At 41.5% G+C, this 21,942-nt stretch overlaps 2 protein-coding genes across 4 annotated transcripts; one reads left to right on the top strand and one right to left on the bottom strand.

Moving 5' to 3' along the window:
* The first annotated feature begins 2,327 nt into the window (after positions 1 to 2,327).
* Positions 2,328 to 10,295, top strand: ERICH5 (glutamate rich 5). Of its 3 annotated transcripts, none has more exons than XM_061448003.1 (3): positions 2,328 to 2,978; positions 5,867 to 5,980; positions 9,600 to 10,295. In XM_061448003.1, the coding sequence occupies exons 1-3, from the start codon at positions 2,705 to 2,707 to the stop codon at positions 9,632 to 9,634; spliced, it is 423 nt and encodes a 140-aa protein (XP_061303987.1). In that variant the 5' UTR covers positions 2,328 to 2,704; the 3' UTR covers positions 9,635 to 10,295. The 3 variants fall into 3 exon arrangements, with proteins under 3 accessions (XP_061303987.1, XP_061303988.1, XP_061303986.1); XM_061448004.1 differs by lacking the exon at positions 9,600 to 10,295 and adding an exon at positions 8,025 to 8,741; XM_061448002.1 differs by lacking the exon at positions 9,600 to 10,295 and having other exon boundaries at positions 5,867 to 6,364.
* Positions 10,296 to 12,039: 1,744 nt separating this feature from the next.
* Positions 12,040 to 21,802, bottom strand: RIDA (reactive intermediate imine deaminase A homolog). Its single transcript, XM_061448005.1, has 6 exons — positions 21,693 to 21,802; positions 17,997 to 18,102; positions 17,395 to 17,449; positions 16,539 to 16,607; positions 15,377 to 15,432; positions 12,040 to 14,506 (listed from the first exon to the last, which is right to left on the bottom strand). The coding sequence occupies exons 1-6, from the start codon at positions 21,755 to 21,757 to the stop codon at positions 14,444 to 14,446; spliced, it is 414 nt and encodes a 137-aa protein (XP_061303989.1). The 5' UTR covers positions 21,758 to 21,802; the 3' UTR covers positions 12,040 to 14,443.
* Positions 21,803 to 21,942: the final 140 nt, after the last annotated feature.

Raw genomic sequence — 21,942 nt, 5'->3', positions numbered from 1 at the left:
ATGATCACCATTAACTGGGCAGGTCCCAGGCAGATATGTTAGTTATTTTCTAACTTAATTTAATAAGAGAGGATAATTTAAAAGAAATTTCTCTAAATGTGTTAATAGGAAAAAAAAAGGTATTTCATTTTCTTGCACCGGTGTGTAACTCACAAACAAGAGGGGCTTTTCTGAAAGGAAAGAAAGAAAGCAAAGGGGAAAATAAGGGGAAAATACCGTAGCTGTGGCCAATGTACATTCACTGTGCTTTTCATTGCTTCTCCAGCTGAAATTGCTACAGCAGGGAAAATAAAAATGATGAATTTAAAAAATAAAACCAGAAGGCATCCGAGGAATGTTGACTGCCACATGATGCTCATTCCTCTTGGGGGTAAAGGTATTGAACAGCTCACTGGGAGGATTTACTCTTTCCATATTAGAGAATTCTTTGCATTTCAGATGAGAGCAGAGGAATGCTTCCAGGGTTTTACAGCAGTGCAGGGCTCGCGGTGCATGGAAGCATTTTATAATTCAATTTATATGAAACATCTTGGTGAAAAGAGGGCTAGCTGGAAGCTACAGGGTTGATGTTTGTAGGAGCTGCAGGAGATACCTGGTAGTAGTGGGTTTGAATTGTTTCTTTTACTGGTTACACCAACTCAAAACTATGTATAAATGCTATTTTTCATGGCTCATTTATTTCTGTCTGTAGGTTACAAATACTCCCTGTCCACCTGGTACCAGGCAAGGTGAAGGCATGAGAAGTATCTAGAGGGTTAAAAATGTGAAAAGATCAAGTCTCTGGCCTCCGAGCGTACGCTGCTTTTTTCAGTTCCTGCTTAGGATAGCTTAAATTTAAGCTGTTACTCTGATTTGGTATCTGTTTCATGTTGAGCTTCATATTAGGAAAAGGAGTACCTGGAAGCCAAGGTGTGATAGAGATCTAGAGGAGGTAAACAGTGAAATAGATTTGCTGTTTCTTCTAACACAAGAACTATGTCTCCTGAAGAAATAACTAGCAGCAGGCTTAAAAACAGTCAGAATGTGTTTTACAGGGGTTTTAAGTGGGCAGTAGACCACATTGCCATGGTCATGGTGGAGGCTGAAAGTGTGAATAGACTGAAAAGGGGCTTTGGCAGGTTCATGGAGGAATGTCCCCTGACGGACTGAAACCCAGCTCCACAGGCTGGGACCCTCTGCTCTTTCCACTGCCCCTAGGGAGCCATCAGGGGCAGGGTGCTGCCCTGGGTGGGTCTGTAGCTGAGCTTACCTCCTTTTTTTGAGGAGGCAATAGCTATTATTATTGAGGAAGTAATAGCTATTCTAAATAGTTATGCCTTGTGAAGGGGTTGGTTTGACTTTGTTTGGTTTTACACTTTCTGGGAAAAATGAGATTTTACATATCCCATAGTCAGAAGTTGTTTTCCGTCCAGATTCCCTGTTCTCGCTCTTCCCCTGTCATAGCCGTCCTTCCACAGTAGGCATACCCTAACAAGGTGACCCTTACTGGGGAAGTGTTTTCTTGAATGCCTCAAAAGAACTGCAGTTACCTGAAGAGCAGCAATATTGAAGCCTCTGTTTCAAGAGCAGGTCTTACTACATTTTTTCACAGTTTATCTATGTGTGTATAAAGTATCATACAGTTCTGCTCACTGGCTTTGACATTGCTGTCACCATTTTCTCAGAAAGTACAATTTGTTCAGTTTTGTAATTATTATACAGATTTCATACGTGAATTTCCCAGGTTTTCACCCTGACATTCCCTTGCAGAAGGTTAAGTACATGCTCTTCTCAAACTGAATTTAGTCAGAAAGTTAGTAATTCGGTCAGATAGGTAGGCAGAGCTTATCTTGAGTCAGTAACTTTTATCCTTAAGTACCTGTCAGAGTAATTTTGCCATTTCTTTGTCCACAAATTTTGCCTGCCAAAACAGCTTTACTTAGTGAAGAAGTTGATGAAAGGATCAGAAGTTTTAATTTGTTTAAGCTTCTTGTTTTATTAGACAAAGAGTACTATAAATGGTAGGTTAGTATTTAAAAAGACAAACTGGTTTTTGTTTCAACAAGTGGGCACTGCTCACCCTCTGGAACAAGAGAGTTTTTCTAAGTGTTTTTTGTTCAGCCCCCCTGGAGACACCACCAGAAGTTTCCCATATACGGCCCATGCCAGCAGCTCCCTCCTGCTCAGGATGTTGATTCTGTGCTTGGCTTGGGGCAGGAAAAGGTGCTTCTTTGCATGCATCCCATCACCAGGAAACCTTCTGCACACTGCAGATGTATAAGGCAAAATGTAATAGGACATTGACCTGTAAACAGGTCAGCTCTCTTCATGTAAAAACGTATGATGTGCATCAAGCCAAAATGCTTGGTTTTTTTTTCTATGTAAAAGCAGCACCATCCTCTACTTAATATGCATAAGAACAGCAGACCTGTGGAGAAATATTGTCCATAGCCATGTGGGAGCTCTTTGGCAGCTAGTGCTTGTGGACGGTGGGTCTGGTTCTCACCTAGCTTACATGCCACCTCACCCACCAGTCATCCGTAATTCTCTTTTTTCTCTCCTTGCCCTGCTGTAACTAAAAGCTTCATCTGGTGAAAACACCCTGACTGCAGATGATCATGAAACCATAGCTGACCAGACACAGCTGGACCCAGTGGAGTGTGTGAGTCTTGCCCCTGAGGAGACAAACCTGGGTGAGCGTCTGCCAGGAGAGGAGCCTGCAGCCATGATTCTGGCCATGGAGGAGAAGATGGATTCAGTCAGTAAAAGGGAGGAGCCCGAGGGCACCGAGCCCCTGCCTGCACAAGAGGAGGAGAGCTCTGAGCTGCCAACTGTGTGGCAAGAGGAGAGCAATGGACCTTCACCTCCAGCACCTGGAGAGGATGCAGGAGCACCATCGCCAGGACCAGCAGAGGACAGTGGACTGGTGGACAGTGACAGCTCTATAGTGGAAATCATCAAGAAAGTACATATTACTGAAGAGGACCACCTCATTGAGGGTAATATTTGTGCTTCCATAAATTTAGGAGATCAAATTCTGCCTCCAGGGACTTGTGTGAGAGTGCATTTGACTTTACTGAGAACCTTGCATGAGCTTCTGGAGTCAGAATTTGGTCTGGGGAGTCTGTACAAGACAGGGTGTAGAAGGATGTGGCTGGGGAAGCCTCAGACTCACAAGTCCAAGCTGTAATAAATTTAATAAGCATTTTCAGTCACTATTTCTGCTATTTCATTCCATGTCCTTTTGGTTCTTTGCAGGTAAAATGTCCCACCATACCTCTCATTTAAAATGTAGTTTTGTGTAGCTCAGAAGCATTCTTTAGTATTTGCAGGGACCAAAGGCTCTATTACTTAGTCACGTGTTAATTATAAAGCAACCATCCCTGTGCACATGAGGCTAAAGGGTGCATGCCTAGATGCAGAAGAAAAAGCTCTTTGATGCACCCTTGGCATATCCTGTCTGTCCTAGAAGCTCGTCTACTCCACAGGCAGATAGTAGTAGTGACAGAACCAGGGGTAATGGCTTTAAACTGAAAGAGGGGAGATTTAGATTCAGTATTAAGAAGTTCTTCACTATGAGGGTGGTGAGGCACTGGAACAGGCTGCCCAAGGAAGCTACGGCTGCCCCATACCTGGCAGTGTTCAGGGCCAGCTTGGATGGGGCTTTGAGCAACCTGGTCTAGTGTAAGGTGTCCTTGCCCATGGCAGGGGATTGGAGCTAGCTGATGTTTAAGGTCCCTTCCAACCCAAACCATTCTATGATTCTGTGACATAGGGTTTGAAGAGGACTAGCTGGGGAGAAGGCTGCATGAGGAAGCAGTGGTGTCTGAGACTAAGCTGTTTCCATGTGCTGTGAGAGGGACCTTTAGCAGGAGGTGTGCTCATCTTTGAGTTAGTGCCCAGAAGACATCTTCCATGGACTGCACATGCAGGAGGTGAACACTTCAGGAGGAATCAGATTTCTCCTAAATGGTACAAAGCAGCTTGGTGCGGAATCAGATACTCCCTGGGGGAGCATTTCCTCAGGGAATAAGCAGGTGAGGCACATCAGGAGTATTTCTGTGCATGGAGAATGTGGCATCTGCAGCCTTTCTCACTCCACATTTGCCTTGAAGAAGTCAAGATGTGGGAGAAGGACTGATCTCTGTGAAGCTCAGAGCCAATTACATGCACTGCCACTGTGTGGCTTTGCTATGCGTGTCTCTGAACTGGCTATATAAATCTGACTCTTTGTATCCCAGTAGCTGAGCACAGTGGTTGGCTTGTCCTCCCATGTCTCTTCACAAAAAAAAATTTGAGGTTTCCTCTACATAAAACAGGCATCTATCCTTTGGAATAAAGTCTCATTTATGTAAGCAGTGACTGGGTGCTCACCTGCAAAACACAAAGTCTTGCCCAGCTGAAAACTCCAGTTTCATTTATCACCATTCCTGAACTGCAGGGCACAGTGCTGGAGGCAGGGAAGCATGCCCTGAGTGTTGTGGTATGACCTCATGTCCATGGAAACACATTTACAATAGACTGTTTGCCTGAAGATCAGTTATGGGGCTTTGACCACCAAATGGTTCATGCTGCTTGCATGAATGAAACAAGGCTTTTGGGGAAAAAGAGTTTTGCTCCTGTTTGTTCCAAGCTACAAGTAACATCTTGTGTGCATTATCTTTCCATGAGACACATGAGGAAGAAGGGACCTTCCAGTTTTATGTTGTGATGCATATGATACTTAGCATTTGCTTTGCTTTCCTTTATTCTTCAGCAGCTGTGCGAGTAAATTAATTGGGTAGGAGCTTCCCAGGGACAGCACAGCTTCAGCCAGACTGGCACGTTACCATGTTTTCTATTTCTGTTTTGTTCCAATTGCAAATAAAACTGCACACATGTAAAATAAAATCCAGGAAAAATAATTCAAACAGATACAACATTCATTATGTGTATTGAATAGAGCATCAAGGGGATTTTGTGAAAGCATCAGAACTTTACAGGCATGAGGCATGCATGTGGCTGGATGATGGAAAGTGACTAGGAGTATCCTTTAAGGTTTAAGGATCAGCTTTAACCTGAGGGAGGGGAGAATCATAGAATGGTTTGGGTTGGAAAGGACCTTAAGATCATCTAGTCCCTACCCCTTGCCATGGATAGGGACTCCTCGCACTAGATCATGCCACCCAAGGCTCTGTCCAACCTGACTTTGAACACCACCAGGGATGGAGCATTCACAGACTCCCTGGGCACCCCGTTCCAGTGCCTCACCACCCTAACAGGAAAGAACTTCTTCCTTATATCCAATCTAAACTTCCCCTGTTTAAGTTTTAACCCATTACCCCTTGTCCTGTCACTACAGTCTCTAATGAAGAGTACCCCCCAGCATCCCTATAGGCCCCCTTCAGATGCTGGAAGGCTGCTATGAGGTCTCCACGAAGCCTTCTCTTCTCCAGGCTGAACAGCCCCAACTTTCTCAGCCTGTCTTCATACGGGAGGTGCTCCAGTCCTCTGATCATCCTCATGGCCCTCCTCTGGATTTGTTCCAACAGCTCCATGTCCTTCTTAAGTTGAGAAATATATTTAGTCTAGATTTTAGGAAGAAATTCTTCCCTGTGAGGGTGGTGAGGTGCTGGCACAGGTTGCCCAGAGAAGCTGTGGCTGCCCCATCCCTGGCAGTGTTGAAGGCCAGGCTGGATGGGTCTTGGAACAATCTGGTCTAGTGGAAGGTGTCCCTGTCTATGGCAGGGGATTGGAATTGGAACCATTCTATGGATTCATTCAGGGGATACCTTGGTAAGGGGCATTGCAGAGCTGACAAAGCAAAATCACGTTTACAGAAATGAGCTGGGGCACTTGGTGCTTTTCTTAGTGTTCTTAATTTGATCTCTGTGGTTACTGTTCCCAGGTGAGACGGGAGAACAGGTGGAAACTGAGCTGCTCAGTGAGACACTAAGCAGGGGGTCTGAAACAAAAGAAGAAACAGGAGAAGCTGTGGATAGTGCAGCAGCAACAGAGATAGGTATGTTGACAGAGGAGGGAAGGACCATGTGGGTTATTGTTTAAGAGACAAAAAAGACTGCTGTTCTTAATGACCACATCTTGTCATACCCCTGCCGGTGTACAGCTGCTCTCTGCATTTCAACACAAAGGAGGGAGTCATCAATACTTTTATTTGCATTAAGAGATATTGGAAGCACTCAATTGGAAGTCATGCTTTTTACATGGGTTGTCTTTATATAATACAGGAATCTTACTGGTGATAAATTATCCCTTTGTTGGGAAAATGCCATGCTGGAACATACAGTCGTGGAAAATTAAAACCCATGTTAAAATCATGATTTGGATCATTATTATTTGCAGGCTTGTTTTTATGAGATAATGCCTTAATGGTGCTTTGTGATTTCCATTTCCATGACAGACAGTTGTTTTAGATCCCCTTATTCTCCTTATCAGCTGAAATCTGCAGTGTAGTGCTGGGATGAAAGTACAGTGCACAGCAAATGCAGTCACATGGTGGGAAGGAGAAATCACAGGCCAAATAAAGTGCCTTTGGAAAATCATCACACCAATGAAGAGAAGGATTTGAGGGGATAGGATCGTCTGTCTGGCAGTCTTGGAAATTATGTTCACACTTCTGTCATCAGTCTTTCTGCAAAAGTTGTTTTTCTTCCCCCACATTCACTGAGAGTGTGAGAAGGTGAACAATCATTTTTTCCTCATTTTCGCACTTATTTTTTCTGAGCCCATCACATAGGTATTTGCTTGCCACAGAAGGCAGAGCTTAGCCCATGGCAGTGCTGGAATGTGGAAAAGGATGAGCAGGGAATGCAGACACCTCTTTCCTTTCCCAGTGAATGTTACTGCAATGACTGAAATGGATCAGTGGCAGTTTAAATCTGGATACTGTTGTGTAAGGGAGACATTCTTCCATCTTGAAAGGATATTGAACAACTGAAACAAGATTCGGGGCAGGGAAGCAAGATTGCTGAAGGGAATGGAAAAGATCTTACTTTGAGAGAGATCAAAACCACTCAGAGCCTTCCCCCTGAGAGAGTATGACTAAGAGGATGTGAGCTGATCCTAGTGCAAAATAAATACTGCTCTGAAGGTAGCTGAGGTCTGTCTCTGAACAGGGGAATGCTCAATGACACACCAAGGGTGGTGAATTCAAAACCACTAGAGAGATTTACTTTTTTCACACTATATTAGCAATGTTCATGCAAATTTACTGTCAGGCTCTGTCACAGAGAATCACTGCAGTTGGATGTCTCTCACCTGCATCTTCATGCAAAATTTCCATCTTCTCTGTGTTCCCCATCCAGCCTTGTGGACTACCATTCACTATAAGGAAGTCTCATGTTCCCAACCTATTCTTGAAGGGTCTTCTGGTTGGAAAACAAGTACTTAGAGCTGGGATGGTCTGACACTATGATTTCTGCCAGTCAATCCCCTTGGGCACCATCTTTTAGCTATTGAGGAAGCCACCAAGACTTATCATTTCTCAGCTGCTGGTGGTCAACATATGTAGTTTTCAGGGGTTGGTGGAGGTTCCTCAGCTATCCTTTATCATGGAATGGAGTTTTTGCTAGTCCTGCTCAAAGCAGGGTCAGCAGGAGCAGGTTGTCCTGTTGGGTTGTGAACATCCCCAAGGACAGAGACTCCACAACTCTGGGCAGCCTTTGTCTCTTGTCCTTACTGAAGATTTAATGTCTGCTTCTGTGTCAAACATGACTGAAATTATCAAGTGATTTCAAAAGTTTATAAGAGAAAAGGCAGCAGGGTGGGGAGGAGCATAAGACTGGCAGTGTAACTGGATTTCACACAGGTGACATTAATGACTGTAAGAGGAAGACTCTGTATGAGTGCGATGGCAGAAGAGGGAGCAGAGCCAGTGGCTGCTTGTGGCTGTTTCAGAACATCCATACAGATCTGTGAGAAGAGCAGATACACCCTCCATCCTTTGATGCTTCCAGAAAATGTTCATTTTGAATTCCTGTAAGATTTAGTGGATATCAAGTTGTACCCTCCATTAATTCTTAAATTAATTTTTCCATGTGTTTCAGAGACAGCTAGGAACAAGGAATAGAAGTTACATCTCTATGAACATCCTCTTCTTAGGCCTGCTCTTCTCTCAGCATGAACACTTTCTAATGTTATTGGGCTGGGAAAATAAAAAAGCTTTTATGGATTGAGCCACAAGCCACAAACATCAGTAAGAGGTATCAGAAAAAGCTTTACATGATATACATTTTTTGAAGTCAAGCTGCCAAGACTTCAAGCATTTGGAATACCTGAGCTGTCACCTCCCTGCCACAGAGTGCCTTCTGTACACAGCCAGCACAGTGGGATAATTTTCCAACAGCAGAACAACTGTTCAGCTTTCAGTAAGGGCTTTTTCTCAGGTTCAGATAACTAACTTCAAACCTTTGAAACCTCCAACCAGCATTCTGTAGCATAAAGAATACACTGTAGCACTTTTTTTTTTTTCCATAGTAGTATGCAATTTCTCTTAGTGCTTGGACTATCAGCATATGGAGCTGCTGAAGTGCATAGGCACAAAGAGGACTGGAAGGTGAAAGTGCCCATTTAACCAGACTGTAACTAAATGCAGAGGTTAGTTTTCCAGCAAATGGAAGATCCACAGGGTGCAGTGTCCAGGACCCAAGGGGGTGTTTGCTGCTCACTCTCCCATTTTTAAAAATAGGTGAATTGAAAAGCCAGTAGTACAGTATGTGTGATGACTTAAGCAGAAACAGGGAGAAAAGGCCTTTTATCTGAGAGGGATGTTTTAGTTTTACAAATCCTAGCACACTTAAAATATAACTTCACAGCACTGCTGGTGATTAGTAACCTGTCTTTAGCTGTACAGCTCCTAATACACATTTTTGGTTTCTAAAGCAAATTTCTAAACAAAGACACATATAAGCCTGTTCCGAAAGGAGAGGTCATCTATTATATTTCCCTGCAGTGCAGTCCTCAGGAGCAATATGCTTCCAGGGACTGCCTGGGGTATTTTCCAAAACGCTAAATAATGATTTTGGAGCTGAAGCTGAATGGCAAAGCTTTCAAACAAATTTCCTGTGAAAACAGGCCCTCAGTATAATTGGTGCTATGGATCAGACAGAGAATAAAAATGTGTTCTGACGGTAAATATTGCAAAGGGACTATCTGTGTTACTGGGGACTGTTTACAGGATTCTCCGGCATAAGGAAGTAGAACACGGAGAAAAGGCCAGTTAGATATCTAACAAGGGCAAGCACATGTTGCTGTTTATTAGTTTTACTGTACAAAAGAACCTCACAGGAATCTTTATTCTCCCCTGAAAATTCTACAATCCCCTCAAAGACCTATATTTTGTGCTGCCTCTGCACATCTGACTCCAGCTGACTTCAAGTTGTTATCCTTGGCAACACCATAAACTTTAGAACCAAAACGAATACTTTTTTTTAGGGTTTTTTTGCTAGGTGGATGCTGCAGTTTTATTTTTTTATTTTTACTAGCTTCCTATAATAGAGATGTTAAAACAAGCAGCTTCTTCTAGTAAAATGATATTTTTGATATTAAAGCGGGAATTAAAATTTCAGACAGAGATAGTCAAACTTTTTGTCCGTATGTGCAAATCATTCCATGACAAAAAGCCCTGAGAGATGTACCATGCACCTTGAAGATCTGAGGAGTGGAGGAACCCAGGATGCCCCAAGAACTTCCACCTTCAGCTGCATCTCATGGTTGGTTTCCTCCTGCAAGCTGAAAATTCCACCAGCACCTATGCCAGTACAGCCCTGCTCCCAAACACAGGAGATGAAATCAGCATGGGAGCCATGCTGCCTACCTGTGTGTTAGATCATGAGCTGCAGCAGTTATATTGAACAATATTAAAGCATAAACCAAGAGGAGTTCAGTGGTAGAGAACAGCAGCAGTAATAGCAACAGAGGAAGCTGCACTTGGAAACAGACTATGAATATACAAGGGAGTCAAGAAAACTTGCTCACCACAAAGTCACTCTTTCTACCACTGGTGTTACAAGGAAGACAAGTAACAATACACATTCTTACCTCACTGTCCAACTTCTTCAGGTCATTAAGCCTGGAAAGAATGTAAGCCACTCAATGATTCAACAGTATCAGCTCTTCCTGGTAATCTTCAGTCCCTACATACTCTACAATTACAACAGATGAAAGCTATTTTTCCTTTCTCATATATGAAATATGTTTGATGCTGTCTTGAACGGGAGATGTTATATCCCCTAAATTACTACAAGATCAAATGCAGTTGATAGATGCATGCTGAACATCCCTGCCTTGAGAAATACATTTGGGTCTAGTAATCATGGTTTGTGTTGGCATAAAGGGCCAAAATACATGGAGTTATCTGCCTCTGCAAACTTGGGAAATCAGAGAGGTTGCCAAGGGCAGAAACTGGTCTGTGGATCAAGCAGCTTTCTCATGTTAAAGGCTGAGAAGAGGATATGCTCCGATGTCTGTGTTTACAAGATAACACCTCCAGAGATATGGCAATATATCTTAGTTATTGGTTTGGTTTTAAATGTAATCAAAATACAAAATAATATTCAAAAATGTTTATCAAAAGCTAGACAATCTTCAGCCCTTCACTTCATCCAAGGTAGAAGTAATCATTCCATGCGACAGGAAGCGCTGGGCAAGACATTTAGAAAGAACAAACTGAATTTCCAAGCTAACAGGTAAGTTCTGGTAGGAATTTTGTTTCAGTTACAATAAAGACAGCCCTAGAAGAGGTTACATTTGCACGCTGTCAGCTATATGCAGGCAGATATTCTCAGGATCCCAGATACGCAGCAATCTGGCTGGCGGGGACTGGCTCTTTCATTCAATGAGGAACTGCTTCCAGGTACAAACTGCAAGAAGAGTAAGGTGCTTGTAGCAGAAGATTGGGGAAGTTTGATTATATGCTTTAGCAGAGAACAAACTTTTATGAAAAGTAGGTACTGAAATTAATTTTTGCATTGTTTAATCTGTTGAGAATACAGTAAATTAAATAAAAACTGCTAAAAGAAACCTAGCAGAACATGCTGAAGTATTGCTTTACTTTCACACAAATAGAGGACCTGTTTTGTTGTTTTTTTTTAAGTAATGTGATTGAAACAAATTTTACGTGGTGAAATTAGGATGCCCCATGCTGAATTACAACTTCATATTTTGCATGCTAGCTGTTCAGTCTAGCAAACAAAAAGATAAAGTGTAACTTCCCTCTGGTTAAAACAGCATTTATTAAATGTTTGTGTACTTTGGTGAGCTAAGACCTAAGTGATAGCCATGATACTTGCTTTTCATAGGGGAGAATGATGGGGCTTAACCTTGTTGTTTTAAAGAACAGAATCAAATCATATCACTCTGCTTAAAAAAAATAATAAAAGTTTTAAACTTCTCTATGGAAGGCTCGTGGTTTATGTTGAGAACTTCTATGCTATAGCTGTAAATAAGAGAGTTTATTTCAGTTATTCTAGAATTCCTATAACTGAAGAATACATATTTAGATCCAAGCCATCCAAGAAACTGTGCAACTGGTCTCCACCTAAAAGCTAAAAAATCAGAGCCAAAAGTGGATTTTAGTTCTTGACTTCTTGCAGAATGGCACCTACTTACTGATACAAACATTTTCAATGGAAGTATGTGTTGCATCTTATTAGCATGCATTGTTTTTCAGGTGTTTCACTTACATTTCAGTCTCAGACTTTCCCTTACTGGCACTAGTGTATTTACATCACTTTGTACCAGTGAAGTCACCCAAGGGAGTTCTAGACGGGACTTCTACCAGCAAATGAACAAGAGAGCACATAAATAAAGAATACAAAATTGCCACCTAGTGTCAGGTTCAAGGTTGGCAGAGAGGCACCATAGCACAAGTCAGTGGAGAATAATGTGAGAGGGATGACGGGATAGCCATAGAGAGCATACAAGGCCAAACTTGGCTCGTGTTCAACACTGTGGAAATCTGCCTAAGATGAACTTTAACTAAATCCGCTATAATAAGTGAAATGCATTCCACAAAGCATGTGAGCAAAGATGTAACAGAGAAACACAAATACAAATCAGGAATCTCTTTAAATGTAACCCCATTTAATTTCATTATTCCTAATTAATTTTAGCTGACAAAATGAAGCAACATTTGCTTTGTGTTTTCTAGAAAGTTATATTCATGTTAGTACTGATCATGTTTTTTCTTACTTCTTGAGTCAGAGTTGTAGAACAACATTAATAGTATAGCCAAGGAGAGAGAACAGAGCAGAAGCCAAGGCTAATAAAGTTTACATGTAAAAAGTTTATATGCAGAGAGTCAGGTACCTTTCAAAGGTTGTTGCTTTTAAGTTCACTGTTTGAAATATCAAAAGCATTTTATCCTGCTTCTAATAAAAGTATCTGCCATTTTGTCAAGAGAAAGCAAGATAATGCTATAAAAAAATCCATACGTTTCTACATACTTGCTGTGACAACCTCATTGTTAATTTTTTTCTGTATAGATACAATTTACAACCTCAGTAAAAAGGAGAAATTGTCACTCACATCACAAGGGGTAAACAGGGCTGACTCTTCTCACAACTTTTCAAGTGGTGTTCTGGTGTATGCTAAAGCAATAACAGGAATGCATGAGAAATAAAAAACATAGTTACTGTAATAGTGCAGCTGAAGTAAAGGGAGCTAGAAAGCATAGCAGACAAGCAGGAAGGTAAGGAACCGTAATTGGGATTCTTCCAGTTTATCCAAGATAGCTGAAAACTTCCTGTCTTGAAGGATTATTTTAATCCTTAAACATTAGCAGATAGATAATAGCCTATTCTTTTGGTATGAATTATTTCTTACTGGATAAACAAGATAGATAAGGATTTTTTTGTAGTATGTATCAAAGCATAATCAGGAAAAGTTTGTTCCCAGAATAGACCAGCACAGTTTTGAGATGTGATTATACTTTATTCTCATTAAACAACGTTTGTTTTAATGTTTTGTTTTAAATCAAAAGATACTCAAAGTTGAACTGCTATGAAAAAGGTTACAGGCAGATAATTACAACTGATTTATAAAGTTAGCACTTCAGAAAAGCATAATTGCCTTCTTTTCTGAAGCTGTTATTAACTTTAACCAATTTAACCAATTGCTTCCATATGAAGAAAATATGAGTCTCAATAGTAATCTACTCTGTAAAGAGTTTAAGACAGTTGAGAAACAAATACAGAAAAAGTCCCCAAAAGTGAAGATGTACGCTAAGCAATTCAAGTGTTATTTTCCCATTTCTGTAATTTTCTTTCCTATTTAAAATTGTTACTGAAAGCCTACTATTACAAGTCATTACAGTTTCCCATTTTCAGATCAGTCATACTATAACTGCCATACATTCACCCAGATGTGCATTTTAATACTTGAATATCCAGTGACCATCATAAACTAAGGGCCCTGTGCTGCAATCAAGCTCAGCTCATTTTAGCAGGACCCCTGGAGGTTTCAGGGTGTGCTGGCAGACAGCTCACTGCAAGCTCATATTTTACAGGATTCAAGGCCACAGTCCAGAGGAAAGCACCTTTTCTTGGTAAGTTCTGGATAGGCTGCACCAATGGGCTATTGTATGAGGTTCAACAAGGCAAAGTGCCGCGTCCTGCACTTGGGCCACAACAACCCCATGCAATGCTACAGGCTTGAGGAAGAGTGGCTGGAAATCTCAGCGGAAAAGGACCTGGGGGGTGCTGACTGATGGCTGCTGAACATGAGCCGCCAATGTGCCTAGGCAGTCCAAGAAGGCCAAAGGCATCCTGGCCTGTATCAGCAATAGTGTGGCCAACAGGACCAGGAAAGTGATTGTCACCCTGTACTTGGCACTGCTGAGGCCACATCTCAAATCCTGTGTTCAGTTCTGGGCCCCTAACTAAAACACAGACATTGAGATGCTGGAGCAGGTCCAGAGAAGGGCAACAAAGCTGGTGAAGGGTCTGGAGACTAAGTCTTATGAGGAAAGGCTGAGGGAACTGGGCTTGTTTAGTCTGGAGAAGAGAAGGCTCAGAGGAGACCTTAGTGCTCTCTATAGCTACCTGAAAGAAGGATGGAGAAGAGGTGGCTGGTCTCTTTTCTGAAGTAAGACACAATAGGACAAGAGGTAACGGTCTCAAGCCGCACCAGGGGAGGTTTAGACTGGATATTAGGAAAAATTTCTTCACAGAGAGGGTGATTGGGCATTGGAACAGGCTGCCCAGGGAAGCGGTGGAATCACTGTCTCTGGAAGTATACAAAAAATGCTTAGATGAGGCCTTCAGTGACATGGTTTAGTAGTGAACTTGGCAGTCCTGGGATAATGGTTGGACTGAATGATCTTAAAGGTCTTTTCCAACCTAGCTGATTCTATGAAGTTTACTGATTTCAATTGTGTAACTGCTGATAGTCAACTGTAGAAATACGATGGAAGGGAAAAGTATTAAATCTAATACTGCCTTTGTAGAATAATCAGTCTCTATTATAGTCAGGCTGAAGCATCTTGGAGAGGTCCCTGAATGGCAATGGCTTCAATCTCAACTCGGGCACCCTGTGAGAAAACAATGAAGAAAGATATTAAAAATTTAATGTATCTATTTTATGAAGCAACTGGATGTATAACACAACCTTGTACCAACAGAATTATATTTAAGGGAAGTTATACTGCTGACAGTGGTATTACTAATTTAGCAATGTTAGGTAATTTTGGAAACACACTTTACTCCTACTTAAGTATCATAGAATCATAGAATCGTTAGGGTTGGAAAGGACCTTAAGATAATCTCGTTCCAACCCCACTGCCATGGGCAGGGACACCTCACACTAAACCATGTCACCCAAGGCTCTGTCCAACCTGGCCTTGAACACCGCCAGGGATGGAGCATTCACAACTTCCCTGGGCAACCCATTCCAGTGCCTCACCACCCTCACAGGAAAGAATTTCCTCCTTATATCCAATCTAAACTTCCTCTATTTATGTTTTAACCAGTTACCCCTTGCCCTATCACTACAGTCCCTAATGAAGAGTCCCTCTCCAGCATCCTTATAGGCCTCCTTCAGATACTGGAAGGCTGCTATGAGGTCTCCACACAACCTTCTCTTCTCCAGGCTGAACAGCCCCAGCTTCCTCAGCCTGTCTTCATACGGGAGGTGCTCCAGCCCCCTGACCATCCTCATGGCCCTCCTCTGGACTTCTAGTATTGTAGTCATTTTCATAAAGAAATGTATCTCTCATATTCAGATCTCATGTGTAGGAATAAGACTAGTATATTTAGAAAAAAAAAAACCTAAAGACTTGAAGAGTCTTCATTAAAATAATGACAATTGAAGCTGTTCCAGAATAAGAACAGCCGTCAGAATGTTTCAGATGTAAGGCATTTCAGAAAAAAACATTTTTTTTGTAGGCAGAAAAGGCACTTACTTTGGGCAAAGCAGCAACCTGATAGGCTGCTCTGGCTGGAAAGTTTGTCTTGAAAACTGTAATTTAAATAGAAACATCCATCAATCACTTAACTTTACCTGATGAAACACAGTTCAAAGTTATCTGTATAAAATACAGACATTAGAACAGTTTCAGGGTTAAGGCTACAAGACAAAAAATCTTCTGTGGCAGCTACTGGTTCCCCTTGGGTTTTATTTTTTTCTGGTCACTGACTGCTCTAACATCTCAGCAAGCTGCTACCACTCATCAGAAGCCAGCTACAGTTGTGATCTAGTGGCCAGTGCTAACCCGCACTGCTGTCACTGCATGGCCTTAACACCAACTTGGCTGAAAAAGAAAGACTAAATCAGAATGGTGATCATCCAATTAAAAACACCAGGGAGTGGGTGAGGGCCCTCTCACAGAAAGAGCAAGAGAGAGAAATAGGTGCCTGCCAAAAAAGTCAGGAGCAAAGATCCCCAATGTGCATAAAGTCAACAGGGTCCAACCTTACTCATGGACCATAACCAAGTCTTCGTTTCCTTTCAGATAGGGCCCACATTTTCCCTGGTCTTCCTTTTACCATCCATGTAGCTACAGAACTTTTTTATGGTTGCCTTTGATGTCCCTGACTATATTTAATTTAATTCTCTCAGGACTTTAGTTTTTCTAACCCTACCTTTGGCTGCTTGGACAATTTCTTTGCATTCTCCCCAGGCAACCTGTCCTTGCTTCCACCCTCTCTAGGCTTTCTTTTTGTGTTTGATTCTGTCCTGGAGCTCCTTGTTTATTCACATGGGCCTCCTGGCATTTTTGCCTGGCTTCTTCTTTGTCAGGCTGCATCAGTCCTAAGCTTGGATCCCTGAATACTAACCATACTGGGGACAATGCAGCAGAGGCAAGAGGTATGGAAGATCAACCTGTAGGGATAGCCAGAGTCGATCTTCACATGACACCGAGTTAGTGGGATGGTAGGACACCAATCCACAAGAAGTGAGGCTATGCTTCATCTGGTGTTTGCAAATTTTTAATGCTATATTTCTACTGGAATCTCAAAGAACCTGAAACTATATCATGTCAGTCATTAAAACACTTTGCTTAACATGAATATAATTTGTTCCACAAGCCATACTGGTAAAAAAGAAACAAAAGAGTTACTTACACTGCTTGTAAATATCATTAATATCATTGAAGTCCTTCATATCTGCCATCAAAACTGTAGTCTTCACAACTAGAAATTACATAATTCCAGTTATTTTACTCCTCAGACTTGTCTACAGAAGTTGAAAATCTTACGTCATAAATTTCTTTCACATATTCTAAACAGTTTGAATATTTTTGCAAACAGGTATTGACCTTTAGAGCTACCACCTAGAGAACCACCTAAGAAGTCTGAATACCTAGTATACAACAAAACTTTAGGGAACTAGACCTTCCTGACCAGCTCTAAAAATACCTGGTTTAAATTTCATTCTAAGAGTCTAAATTTCTTCTGAGAGTCACAGAACTGATAAGCAGATCAATTAAAAAAAGCTGTTGTAAGCCAACTGTTGGCAATAAATTACGTCATATAGTATCTGTTGCCAAAAGGAAGTCCATAAAAGGCCTGAAAATATAGATTTTTTTAATCCATGACTCCCCACGCCACCATTAATCCTGGTTTGGCTCCATTATTAGTGTCCTCCCCCAAAAAAGTACTGAAAGCACCTAGAGTATTAACACCACAGATTCTTTAGTCGGTTGCACTCCTGTCTATACCTGAGCTTCCCCAGTTAGAGTTAAAATATTAGTACCATGGGCAAAAACTTTTGGTGAAAGGCAGCTTTCCATTGATACCCATCAGAAAGACTTTCATGTTGATTTATTTATTTTATTTTTTAACCCAAACTCATGAGAACAACTGAATGTTTAGCAAACAGCTTTTTTCCTGTTTTGTTTTTTTTTTAAGATCACTTTATTTTTTTTTTCTTTTAATCCAGATAAAACCACTTGTTTGCCACCATCACAGCAGCACTTACCATTGCTGTAGTCACAGCCTGCAGCTTTCAGGATTTCTCCCATGTTTTTTAGAGCCTAGTGAAAAACAAGAAAAATCTTTCAACTATCAGCCGGGTTCTATTTAGGTATAGATGTAAATGCGAGTTGTAACTTGGTTACATCTATGTTATAGTGTAAGTTCACCAAGCAAATCTTCAACAGCCCTCCGTGGGTATGCAAAATCAGAAATTAATAAAAGCAAGCTTCCAATAGTACACAAATATTAAAACGTCTATTCACTGGAGCTGCATCATAAGCTTACAACCATCTCGTCCTTTTACCTCACACCACCTCTTTGCTGCTGCAGGAAGAGATGTTTCCCTGAGTCAAGCCAGGGTTTTTACTGAGGTCTGAACATAAACATCATTCTTTCCTATTTTCCTACATGAAATACAGACTCATCCCCTGACCTCCAAGTGGTTTGGGCAGAAAAAGAGTTAGGATGAAATTACTTCCTCCTGCTTTTCCCTCATCCTGGAGGGTGTGAAATATGCTCTCCAGGTCTCTTCAATTTCTCGTAAGTCCATGTTTAATTAAGCACATGTCAACTCCATTACAAGTTCCTTGCTAGAAGACATCTTACCTGCTTAGCTTCTTCCTTTGCCCCTCCAGAGACAAGCTGCCCAGTGGAAGGTTCTATACCTATCTGTCCTGCAATGTACATCGTCCGGTCTACCAGCACTGCTTGGCTGAAAACACAAGTGATATCTTAGGTTTAATGTGTCCCCATCAAAACATTTAACTACCTGAAAGCACATTACACATCATCTTCAGTAGTTCATAATAATCTCAGAAAGACAGAGGTTATGCACACACACGTCTGCACACAGATTCATACTTTCAATCTGTTTATGCCTTTGGGAAAGCTGGGATCCATGGAAGTGCATAGCTCTGTTTTTGAGGAAATAAACCCCGTTTCTTGCAAAAGCAGAAGGTATAAGTGCAGCAACACAACACTAAATTCAGCTACATAGCTTCCACACTGCAGATAGCGCAGAGGGAAGGCCGAGTAAATAAATACAGGTTTTGCACCTCCTAGTTAAGTAATCCATCCTAGTTTGAGAAGTAAACAAGACCTTGCATTCACATCTCAGCTGCAGAGCAATGAAAAAAAGAGAAAAAGAAAGAAAAAGCAAAGGAGGGATGATTAAAAAATTTCATGTTTTTCTTCTCAAACAGGCACCGTGATAGTGAGCTACAACTGTGAGGTGAAGTCCTGCAGTATTCCTTCAAAGTCATGAATTTGGCCAGGCAGCACAACACCTTGATCATTCCATTCCCAGAACAGTCATTCCCCTCTCACTAAATAACCAAAATGACCCACTGGCTGCGTTAATTCAGAAGAATGCAGAATTCAAGTTATTTGCAAAACACACAGATATAAATGTCAGGTGTGTTTTTGCTGAAGTAGCGTTGGCAATTATTAATGTCTCTAATTACCACAAAGAGATTAAAAGATCAAAGCAAAGATTTAAGCTACCTAGCAAATATTATGCAAACAACATAATTTACTTCTCCTCAGCTGGCAATTAAAAATATTTTACAAAGAAGTGACAAAAAGATTCTTTTGAAAGTGTCTGTGGTGTGTCAGCACCATTTTTTCTTATCGCTTCTTATTCCACAAGAAAATGCATTAACAAGCCTCTCAAGTTACACAAACTAGAGTTAGGCACCTCTCTGAAGTATCTAAATTAGGAAGTTAGCTTCCCTTTAATGTCAATGGGAAAAGACGAGGACTCTTCCAGAGAACATTTTTACTATGCCTCTTAATTGAGGTTGACTCAGCTGGGTTGTTCCAACCCCTTGACTTCATGGGACCAACCTAATTTCGGGACTCACTAAAATGATTGCAGTTAGGCAATCCAAACAGTGCCATCACTTGCATTTTTCCTTTTACCCCTGTCTTACATTCTTCTGTAATTTCATAAGGGGAAAAAATACCCAGTAAATTATCTGATATGGTAAATATCTTACATGATGATTATTTTTTCTATCATTGACTAACAAACCTGGAGTAAATTACAAAACTATACCATTTAAAGAAGATAAAGTAGCAAATCGTTTTCTATCTGATAGAAATTCTTGTGGATAGAAAACTTGTAAGAAGCAAACACATGCTTCTTTATTTTCTTTCCCACCATGTCCTGCTTTGTTTGAGGCACAGACCCAGAGGCCACAAACTTCTGTTTGAAGCACAGAGAACCATGCAACAGGAAGGTATGAGCTCTCTAATAAATAAATACAAAGGAATCATAAATAACTGGGAGGAAAAAAGCTGAAGCCTTCCGATACCACTGCCAGATCACTATCTGCAGCACTTGTGTTGGGCCCCCTTCTCTGCTCCTCAATTTCCTTCTCTTGGTACACTTACTAGTGGAAACTTCCATTCACTAAGACTAATAACAATTCACCAACTAAAGGGTATACATTTACTGCAGTCAAATGCATGCGCAAAGCTCAGAGAAACTTCATCTACACAAATCCCAATCACACTTTAACTGCAGAGGTATCCTGTAACTAGAGTCAATCATAGCTACTCATTAACCTCCAATTCAGCAGAGATCTGAGAGTGTCCCTAAAGTGCTTCAGGTTCCAGTGTGCCTAAGTGTATAACTGGACGGACATTACTACATTAGAACATCACCCATGAGAGATGGTGCCAAGAATCATGCTCTTTAAAGCCAAGGACTGCAAAGTTAATCAGATCTTTACAAGACTGATTGTTAATTAATACAATAACAGTATCTCTGTTGTGTCTTTTAAAAGTTTAATGACATTAATGATACACATATATACACATATGTGTCTCTTTATCTACCCATTGATCTCAAGGTACTGGAAATTGGATGCAGCAAAGGAAATACAAAAATACAGTAAAAACAGGTAACCAAAAAGCATCTGCTGCAGCAGAAGCAGGAATGCTGCTCATATGTCTCAGTTCTTCATTCCTTATTAAGCCCTCATTCCTTTGTTACCATGTTCAGACTCCACAGCAGAGACACAGCAGTCAGTTATTGTGCAACTTTTGCTCACTGGACTTTGACAGGTTTACTGAAAACTGGTAAGCTAAGTTAGTGATAAACTTATTGACATTAGACCCATCATACAACTGACAGGCAGCATAACATGCAGTATTTCATCCAGAGCCCCCAGTAAGCACAAACTGTTGGAGTGCAGTTAATCCACACAGAAGTGGAGTTGAAGTCTAGGCCAGTACAGCCAAAGAACTGTTGTCTTCCCATGCCTTAGAGGTTCTATGAGTGGTGCCAGGCCCCTGGCTGCAATCCATGAACAATTTATTGTTAACAGAAGTTAACCTTCATGTCATGCCTCTCTGCTTCTACATTTTATGTTTCTCCACCTTTATAATTCCTATACAGTACACAGAGTTTGAAGCTCAGAAAACTCAGTTTCAAAATAATGGGGATGAAAATGCACCTGAAAGGCAGTAAGATGTTACACGTGGAAAAGTTTAAACCAAACCAGTCTGTATTTATACTGGGAAAAGAAAGCCTGAAAGCATAATTAAAAATTCTTAGAAAATGCCCTGGTAAAGATTGCTTGATACTTCAAGAGTCTACTATAGCTACTAATTTTTTTTTTCCGCATCCAAATAGCAAGGAAAAACCTTTCTCCAATTAAAACTGGGATTTTTTTCTTACATTTGTAACCATTGCAGCAACTTACTTGTGAAAACATCAAACATTACCTATTTTTACAGCAGCTAGTTTTAGATTTAAAAGCATTTATAACTTGCTAGTAGTCATAATCAAAATAAGAAAAGTTTGCAATTCGCAGGCCGTGAACTCTCCAACTGCAAAGCACATCCTGGATTTGGCTCAGCCTTTGCTTTCCATCACCTCCTAAATGAGCATTCACTGCTAACTTCCCTGTGACACGTTTTTTTTCTACGCAATTTTCACTAAGAGGAATTATTCTTTCTGATTTTTTTTTCCTAATTTACTGCTTTTCACTAATCTCAGAATTATTTTCCCAAACTGACTTTCTGAGAGACATTTTAAAGCCCCACCTAACACGAACAGGACCATCCTGCCCCAGCCAGGCTGCAGCCCGCCGCTAGCACTGCGGACCCGTTCTTGCCGTCGGACCACCGGTGTCCCTGCGGGTGCCGGTGGCTGCTGCAGGGGGGGCTCACCCCCGCAACAGTTCCAGGGCTGCCTGACAGAGCCCCCTCCAAGGACCTGCTCAAAACCCATCTGCAAAACCTGCTCCCGCTCACTCCTGCTTGTACCAAGAGCTCTCCCTCGCTAAGGCATACCTGTAAGGACCCAGCGCAGCGGGAGCCTTAGCAGTGCTGATTATTTTCTTCACGATCGAAGCCATAGCTCCCACTACCGCCACTAGGACTCTCACCACCACACTCCCCTCTGCACCTCACCGCTACTGCCTATCTCGCCCCGCCCACCTCCTGACACACCGGCGCGCACCGTCCCCCTCCCACCCCGCAGGGGGCTCTGGGAAATGTAGTTCTTGGAGCGGTGGGTTGAGCTGCGCGCCTGCGCGGTGGT

The sequence above is a fragment of the Pezoporus flaviventris genome, unplaced genomic scaffold (assembly GCF_033815535.1).
Source record: "Pezoporus flaviventris isolate CSIRO_AGI_PZ_B2104156 unplaced genomic scaffold, CSIRO_AGI_Pfla_v1 ptg000007l, whole genome shotgun sequence".
Lineage (NCBI taxonomy): Eukaryota > Metazoa > Chordata > Aves > Psittaciformes > Psittacidae > Pezoporus > Pezoporus flaviventris.
Note: the sequence above shows the minus strand (reverse complement) of the source record. Positions and strands in the feature narration are given on the sequence as shown.

Excerpts from the sequence above, each read along its gene's own strand:
- ERICH5 (XM_061448002.1), top strand. The coding sequence starts at position 2,705 with ATGATTCTGGCCATGGAGGAGAAGATGGATTCAGTCAGTAAAAGGGAG. Across the intron at positions 2,979-5,866 it reads AGAGGACCACCTCATTGAGG|GTGAGACGGGAGAACAGGTG; the intron begins GTAATATTTGTG and ends TACTGTTCCCAG.
- RIDA (XM_061448005.1), bottom strand. The coding sequence starts at position 21,757 with ATGGCTTCGATCGTGAAGAAAATAATCAGCACTGCTAAGGCTCCCGCT. Across the intron at positions 16,608-17,394 it reads AGGCTGTGACTACAGCAATG|TTGTGAAGACTACAGTTTTG; the intron begins GTAAGTGCTGCT and ends TGTAATTTCTAG. Across the intron at positions 14,507-15,376 it reads AGGTTGCTGCTTTGCCCAAA|GGTGCCCGAGTTGAGATTGA; the intron begins GTAAGTGCCTTT and ends GTTTTCTCACAG.